The following is an 8,779-nucleotide window of genomic DNA, read 5'->3' as shown; positions in this document are numbered from 1 at the left end:
ACGGAGTTTTAACAACATATCAAATATTTTTCTCACATGGTTTTTATTCTAATAATATATACTTGTGATCAAGACAAAGATTCTCAAGATTATACAAGGAGTTCAAGGTCATACAAGACATACGAGAAGAAGCTTTGTAAAGGGGGAGTGTTAAGAATCAAACGACGTGTCCCTACTAAACCGTCATAGCGAGCCTCATTAGGATTAGCATAAATATAGTTTTTAGTGTCCAAAGCGTCGTACGGACGAGATCGTCCGTACAGACGCCTTCCCGATGCCAAACAATCGTCCGTACAGACGCCTTCCCGATGCCAAACAGGCACCTCCTATAACATGTACAGACGCCTTCTCGATGCCGAACAGGCACCTCCTGTAACAGGCGCCTCAAATTGGGGAGAATTGATTTTAACCCCCCTGCGCGCTCCACTTTGATCTTGTACCCCCATGTTCGTGCGACTCGCTCTGAGCCCCCCCTGGGCCGTCCAGTGGTTGCTAATAACCCCCTTTTGCCTGTTTAACACATTTGTTAGTATCTAATCATCAAATAGAAATAAGAATGGACAGAAGTACCCTTCAGTTTAAAAAGATCTCTTTACCTAGTCTGAACGTCCCAGCCACAATTTTTTTCTCAAATGACAGGATTTGCTTCAACTGTGCTATGTTTCTCACAGGAAAAAAAGAAGTTCAATTTTGCTGTATATGTAGCCTTTCAAACGAACAGAATACAAATAATATAGTCTCACAATGATTCCATGATAGCATATATAATAAGTTCAGCAAGGTTCTACAGAACTGCATGACAACAAATAAAGGTGAGTCTCCACCTCACTTACACAGCAGAATTAAAGTGAGTCTCTACCTCACACACATAGCAGAATAATAGTGAGTCTCTGCCTCACTTACACAGGACCAAAAGGAGAGTTTGCACCTCACATACAGAACAATAAAGTGAGTCTGCACCTCACACATAGCAATAACACAAGTTCATCACAGATCGCTTAATTTCTTCCTCTTTGGAGTCATTTTCTTCTTCTTTCCTTTTGCTGGAGACTTTGGTGGTGGAGTAGCAGCTTCAGATGTTGCTTGGCTCCTTGTGACAGCTCCAGGACTAGCTTGAGATGCCGCTTGGCTTCTTGTCACAGCTCCAGGACTGCTACAAGTGGCGACATTCTTGCTCTTGGTTGGTGTAGATGGAATCACATTGCTAACTGAGACATCAAACCATGGAGATGGATTCTTTTTCCCCATACTTTTCCTACAAAAAGAAGCAATTAGAGATATTTTCATGTTAAAGAATCATGGTGTTATAGGTAGAAAACAGCAACAAGTATTAGTTTGTACCGTTTCTTTGTTCCATTTTGAGGACAGCCGACTTCTCTATGTCCTACGTCCCCACATTTGTTGCATTTGTTCAATGATCCCTTCCTTGATCAACCTTCCCACCAACTCTTCATCCTCTGTTTTCTTGTTCTTCCAGCACCTTTTTTCTTGCCTTTTGGAATTGGTGGACGCAACACAAAGCCTGTATCAACATGTGGCCACTGATTCTTGTCCGTAAGGGGCTCAATTACACCTTCATATGCTGCCCTGAATCTGCTAACTGAGTAGTACTCGTGCACATAATCCTCCATGTTCACAAAGTTGCGAGCTTGCAAAACATTTATGAAGGCTAGTGCATGGTCACAAGGCTTGCCTGTGTGCTGCCATTGCAGACATGTACACTCATGTGTGAGTGTTTTGACGACATATCTTTCATCCCCTTTGTTATCATTTTTCACTTCTCCACTCCAATCAGCTGATGCTTTAGCCTTGAGATGTCCTAGTCCTCGAGTCTTTGCATTTAATTGGTGTATGACAAATGGCAGTATTTTCCCTACCAATTTCTCTCCAATCATTCTCCTCTTTCTAAATAGGTCCATAATCATCTCTCTAATCTTATCAGCTAGCTGAACAATCGGCAAGTCCTTGATTTCTCGCACCCAAGAATTAAAGCACTCAGCAAGATTGTTATTTATGTAGTCACACTTGATGTCAGGATTGAACATGCACCTCATCCATAACAGATTATGGTAATCCCTAAGGTAAGGATACGCTTTCTCAGATGCCTCAAACACCTTTGTCATGTGATGTTGATATTCTTCCGCCCTATATGCCCTAGCAGCAGGCCACAACCGTCCAAACACATCACCATGAAAATATTTCTGAAAATTATGCCACATATGCCTAAAGCACTCACGCTGCTCAGCTTGAGGGAAAACCTTTTTAACAGCATTTTCAAGACCCTTGCAAGCATCCATACAAACAGCCAGTACTGGAGGGTCCCCTATTGCCTTCTTCACTTGATTCATGAACCAAGCCCAATTTTCTCCATTTTCAGACTCAATAAAGCCATACGCCACCGGGAACATCCAATTGTCACCGTCCAAAGCAGTGACTACAGCTAGCTGACCTTTCCACTTGCCATTTAAGTGAGTTGAGTCTATGCTGATATATGGCCTACATCCATTCGGAAACCCATCTATGCATGGCTTGAAAGCAATAAATAGCTTGCTGAAATGTACTTCACCTTCACTTGTGGTTGTATCAATCTCTACAATACTCCCTGGAGACCTCAATTCTATCTCGGCCTTGTAGTTGTACAACATCCTGAAACTTTCTTCCCAACTCCCATACAAGCTGGTTGTTGCCTTTTGTTTGCCTTTCCACACTGTGTTATAGTCAAGTGTGACATGATGCTCTTCCTGTAACTCTTTAAGTATCTTCACAGCACCAATGGTTGGATCTTTCTTAAGCATAGTTGCTGCCTTGTCAGCCACCCAAGATTGACTTGTCATTCTAGTCACTTTTCCACTCGTTGAACTACAAATATGTTCTGTTTGATGCTTCACAACCTACAACAAAGAATGATTCAAATCGAAAGATCATTACAATGACAAGCAAAGAAACAAAGTAATATTCGAACTCTCCAAAGAAACAAAAATTATTACCATCACACAATTTTCGTCTCTCTGCCAACTAGCAGTTAAGGACCATTTGCAAGGTTGGCCTATCATGGATTGACCTTTACAAAAAGCCCAAAACCTTGCCGGCTCATTTTTTTTAGTGCCATATTCGAACTCTCCATTGATAGTGAACTGTTTTATAGCCTTTCTAAACGCAGCCATATCAGGATAAGGGGTCCCTATATCCATCTTTGATTTTCGTTCATCCCACGCAATAAGTGGCTCCTCTGGAGCATTATCATCAACAGCAATAGCTGCCCCTTTGACATCATCCAAGTCATAATCAGGAGTAGGAGTGACAACAGGACCAAGGTTAGTTTTTCCCTCGCCCTCCTCTGTTTTCAAACCCAACAGAGCAAACATGGCTTTCTCGTCCGCCGGCTTTTCATCCGGAATCCCCTTTTCATCCCCATCATTTTCAGGTTCGATCACAAGACTTGACCAATCGACAATGGTACCAACGGTTTCTACTTCATTGCACGAGACCATCCTCGTGGTTAGGTTTGTCACACTGGATTGATTAGAATCATGCACAGACATTGCATCGATCCTATTCAATATAGACAAAAAAATCAGAAATTTCACACAAAAAGTCATGCATACATCAAACCAAAACAAGGGAATATGATGTTACCTTTTCAGATCCATCACACCCCTTTGCCAATCCAACCCCTCTCACTCAAATCCCCATCTCCCTCGGTACCTAGGGTTTCTAAGATTTAGACGTCCGTACAAGGGGAACTACACCAACTCCATGGAAAAGGGAAGGGGGAAGCTTGCCTTACCTTGGGGCAGCAATGGAGGGCGGCGGAGCAGCAAGGGCGACGGCGGAGCAGCAGGGCGACGGCGGAGCAGCAGGGGCGGCGGCGGAGCGAGAGCGAATAGGCGGCTGGGTGGAGAGCTGGAACGAGCGAGCGAACTGGTGGCCCTGTCTCGCGTGAGGGTTTTTTTATCTAGCGTGTTGGGGGTATTGAGGGCAGTTTCGTCAAATAGAAATATTACCAGACCAGTTTTTCTTTCATTAGTAGCAAACTGAACGCATAACAACAAGAAGGGGGCAATCAGCAAAGAACAAGTCGGAACAGGGGGGCTCAGAGCGAGTCGCACGAACATGGGGGTACAAGATCAAAGTGGAGCGCGCAGGGGGGGTTAAAATCAATTCTCCCCTCAAATTGAGGTGCTAATCCTTGTAAGAGCACCGGTGCCAAATGACCCAAAACTGAATTTAGCACCACTTTTGACCTACATAGTGAGGAGACTAATTGAAATATCTAAAAGTAATGTATACAAAAAGACAAATACACTGATAAAAATGGGCTTTCTCTTTGTTGTTCTTGAGCCAGATACTTATCTTTTTTGCCTAGCACGCAAGTAATCGAATTACCTAATGAAACTTTTTACATACTTGTATTTGTATAAAAAATGATATTTTCTGTAACTTTTAAGTATATACTGATTTTTTTTCTTTTGTAAAACGGGCTCCATGGAGCCCGGCCTCTGCAACGCCGCTCCCGTGGAAGTTGACCTTATCTATATGAGTCCTATATGGACAGGTGGGGGAAATTGAACTGAAAGAAAAACCAATTCAAGATTCGCTTCACCATAGAAACCGTAAAGTGCACGCAACAATTCATGCACACCCATATCGCCACCGCAAAGTGCACACAACAACTCATACACACCCATATCCTAAACTAATGCACGTGTCAGCTTGGCCAGTTTTAGCTGCGAAAAAACTCAAAAAAATCCACAAAAAGTTTCTCTAGCTAGATTTAGATAATTTAATATATGTGCTCAATGGAAGGTGGTCAACTGATTGGTCAGTACTTCAGCACAAACAAACAGGATATCATCATATCCTATTTTCCATGCTTCTCTTCCGGTGGAAAAGAGAAATCTCCAGGAAGCAACGCCAAAGAGAAACAAGGACTGATCAAGCAAACAACATTGTTGGTCCTCACATGTTTCTCCGTTCAGAGTTAACATAGCAGCAAACTAAACTTAGAGCAGTTTCCAAGAACACCAGCCACTTGACTTTCACCAGATATGATATTATTAACCAAATAGACACCATTCTATGCAGAACCTTGAGTTGCCCGCATGTCGCCCTGAGTCATACCTGGCCTCCATTTCAATGGCTCTCCTGTTTTCATTCCTGTAGAAGCTACAAGTTAGCAAACTGGAAGGCCCAACAGATGGCTATAAAACTGACTCCATTTATATTTAATGATCTGTCCACACAACAAACTTTCTAGTTCTTCTAATTGCCAGGACAGAGTTGAGTGCTCCTACTAGCGCACATGCAGTTGGTAGATGCTCATCAAGCTCGTTGCTATGAGTTTGTTCAATTAATCACCAATAGATCAAGTCTTACTTGAAACTCAACAATACATACATACATCCACTTACTTCTAATAAGGAAGAACCAGCCATAGAAATAACAAGATCTGATTTCATCGGAAAAACAAACATTACTTATTTAGTGATGAGTGTATGGTCCTTGGGAGGTGAGGTGGTCCAGTTTGACATCCTAAACTGACAGGGTAAACTGATACATAATGCATGTGCACAGTTAGCAGGCAGGAACACCCAATGGACGCTCCCACTTATATTTGAACTGTCCACAAAACAAACTTTCTTGATCAAACTGAACCGCAACCAGAACAGATTTTGGTACTCCTAGTGCGCAATTGTTACTGTCTATTGAGTGGAATGCAATTACAAACCTAGCTGATATCTGTTTCGTCAATTAATCGACGATGAATAAAGTCTACTGGAAATTCAACTGTTTATACACCCACTTGAGGTGTGGAAAGGTCTCGGGGACATAGCGATAGTATGGCTAACCAAACTTTTCAACCTCATTTTTCAGGCAAACAAGATGCCAGAAGAATGAAGACGGAGTATATTAGTACCAATCTTCAAGAACAAGGGGGATGTTCAGAGTTGTAATAATTACCGTGGAATTAAGCTGATGAGCCATACAATGAAGCTATGGGAGAGTCATTGAGCACCGCTTAAGAAGAATGACAAGCGTGACCAAAAATCAGTTTGGTTTCATGCCTGGGAGGTCGACCATGGAAGCCATTTTCTTGGTACGACAACTTATGGAGAGATATAGGGAGCAAAAGAAGGACTTGCATATGGTGTTCATTGACTTGGAAAAGGCCTATGATAAGATACCGCGGAATGTCATGTGGTGCGCCTTGGAGAAACACAAAGTCCCAACAAAGTACATTACCCTCATCAAGGACATGTACAATAATGTTGGGACAAGTGTTCGAACAAGTGATGTCGACACCGATGACTTCCCGATTAAGATAGGACTGCATCAGGGGTCAGCTTTGAGCCCTTATCTTTTTGCATTGGTGATGGATGAGGTCACAAGGGGTATACAAGGAGATATCCCATGGTGTATGCTCTTTGCGGATGATGTGGTGCTAGTTGACGATAGTCGGACGGGGGTAAATAGGAAGTTAGAGTTATGGAGACAAACCTTGGAATCGAAAGGGTTTAGGCTTAGTAGAACTAAAACCGAGTACATGATCTGCGGTTTCAGTACTACTAGGTGTGAGGAGGAGGAGGTTAGCCTTGATGGCCAGGTGGTACCTCGGAAGGACACCTTTCGGTATTTGGGGTCAATGTTGCAGGAGGATGGGGGTATTGATGAAGATGTGAACCATCGAATCAAAGCCGGATGGATGAAGTGGCGCCAAGCTTCTGGCATTCTCTGTGACAAGAGAGTGCCACAAAAGCTAAAAGGCAAGTTCTACAGGACGGCGGTTCGACCCGCGATGTTGTATGGCGCGGAGTGTTGGCCGACTAAAAGGCGACATGTTCAACAGTTAGGTGTGGCGGAGATGCATATGTTGAGATGGATGTGTGGCCACACGAGGAAGGATCGAGTCCGGAATGATGATATACGAGATAGAGTTGGGGTAGCACCAATTGAGGAGAAGCTTGTCCAACATCATTTGAGATGGTTTGGGCATATTCAGCGCAGGCCTCCAGAAGCTCCAGTGCATAGCGGATGGCTAAAGCATGCGGAGAATGTCAAGAGAGGGCGGGGTCGACCGAATTTGACATGGGAGGAGTCCGTTAAGAGAGACCTGAAGGATTGGAGTATCGACAAAGAGCTAGCTATGGACAAGGGTGCGTGGAAGCTTGCTATCCATGTGCCAGAGCCATGAGTTGGTTGCGAGATCTTATGGGTTTCACCTCTAGCCTACCCCAACTTGTTTGGGACTAAAGGCTTTGTTGTTGTTGTTGTATACACCCACTTAATTGTACCAAGGCAGAACCAGGCATAGAAATAACAAGATCTGATTTCATCCGAATAATAACAATCTGATGGAAAGGTTGGCACAGGAAGAAGAGTATGTTCAAGCTAGTGGTACTACAGGTATGGATGGAGGGAGGGAACAAAATTATCTTAGTTATGAGTGCACGGTCCAATTTGACATCCAAAACAGGGTAAATCCATAAAAACCTATACCAGGTCCAATTTGACATCAAAAAAAAAACAGGTAAACTCATATATATGCGATTCAAGCTAGCAACTAATTATTCAAGTATAAATAAATTGCAGAAGAAGAGACCTTTCTGTTGCTTGGCCCAGGCAGACTTGACCATCTCGTCGTACTCAGACTCGTCAATTCCGTCGGGAAAGGCCAGCAAGTTCCGAATCTCCTCATCTGTAAAGTCTGCAAAACAGCTTACCCCTGGAAGCACACCACTCTCCTCGACCGACGGGAGCTGCGATTCCACACTCTCGAGGGAGGCCTTGAACAATTCGAACCGCATAGCCTTCTCTTCCTCATCTCGGTATGTCTTTCCGTGCACGACGATCCAACGCTCAAACCTCTCCTTCATGTCCGGCTTCTTAAACTTGACATTGTGGTTCAGCTTGCCAGCAGCAGCTACACAAGAAGACGGGACAGGTATGAGGTGGTGGTTCCTGACATGAAACGGAGCAAACGACGGACGAGGAGGAATCTACCTGATCCATCAACACCTGTGCCTTCCTTGAAATGCCGAATCACCAACCCCCCACCACCACCAGCCAACGCACACGCGGCAAGAACATAAGCATTAAGAAGGCCATCACCGACGGCGAGATCCGTCTGTGTCGATCCGGATGAGAAACATGAGGGAGGAGCCCGGAATTGCAGATCTGAGTAAAAGCAGAGGGGGAAAACTCACCAAGGAGTGGAGAGAGCGCGCAGGAGCAGTCCTTGGGGTCGCACGTGGCGCGAACCTCCGTGCGAGGAGGGAACCGACAGACCGCCGGAACATGATTGCATCTTCCTTCGCCTCCTCCGCGGTTTCCTTTTCGCTTGTCTCGGTCGCCGCCTCTGCCTCGCCTCGCGTCGATTCGATTCTAGGGTTTCGCTGCCCGATGGGCACGGGAGACCATTTATCTCACGGAAGGACCTCAACTGCTGCTCACTTTTCTGTTTTCTCGCTTCCTGAGGGTGTTTTGTGTAAAGTACCGGACTTCCCGTGTCTTCTAGGTGCCGCGTGTGTGTGTGTGTTTAGGATGGGTGTTGCGCCTGTACCTGCTACTACTAGTAGTTGACATACACGTGGTTAAAAGGTAAAATCCAATTTGGGATTAACCGAAATATATGAATAATTTTTTATTTTGGGAGCGATGCTAATACTTTGTGCGATTTGGGAAACTAAGGCCCTTCCCAATGCTCCATGATGGACGGGTGCTAAGCATGCCACATAAGCAAGAAATGACATGGCGCAGTAATTAAGGAGAAGAGAGAGCA

At 44.3% G+C, this 8,779-nt stretch overlaps 2 protein-coding genes across 2 annotated transcripts; both read right to left on the bottom strand.

The window, feature by feature from the left end:
* Positions 1–839: 839 nt before the first annotated feature.
* Positions 840–3,134, bottom strand: LOC119305303. The gene is made up of 2 exons (XM_037581870.1): positions 1,342–3,134; positions 840–1,255 (listed from the first exon to the last, which is right to left on the bottom strand). Exon 1 carries the CDS (start codon positions 2,832–2,834, stop codon positions 1,431–1,433), a length of 1,404 nt encoding a protein of 467 aa, XP_037437767.1. The 5' UTR covers positions 2,835–3,134; the 3' UTR covers positions 840–1,255; positions 1,342–1,430.
* A 1,614-nt stretch (positions 3,135–4,748) lies between these two features.
* LOC119335794 lies at positions 4,749–8,414 on the bottom strand. Its single transcript, XM_037607876.1, has 4 exons — positions 8,205–8,414; positions 8,002–8,125; positions 7,601–7,921; positions 4,749–5,157 (listed from the first exon to the last, which is right to left on the bottom strand). Exons 1-4 carry the CDS (start codon positions 8,295–8,297, stop codon positions 5,078–5,080), a joined length of 618 nt encoding a protein of 205 aa, XP_037463773.1. The 5' UTR covers positions 8,298–8,414; the 3' UTR covers positions 4,749–5,077.
* Between the last annotated feature and the right edge of the window lie 365 nt (positions 8,415–8,779).

This window comes from Triticum dicoccoides, chromosome 1B (genome assembly GCF_002162155.2).
Source record: "Triticum dicoccoides isolate Atlit2015 ecotype Zavitan chromosome 1B, WEW_v2.0, whole genome shotgun sequence".
In the NCBI taxonomy this organism is placed as follows: domain Eukaryota; kingdom Viridiplantae; phylum Streptophyta; class Magnoliopsida; order Poales; family Poaceae; genus Triticum; species Triticum dicoccoides.
The sequence above is the reverse complement of the archived record's forward strand: the minus strand, read 5'-3'. Positions and strand labels throughout refer to the sequence as shown.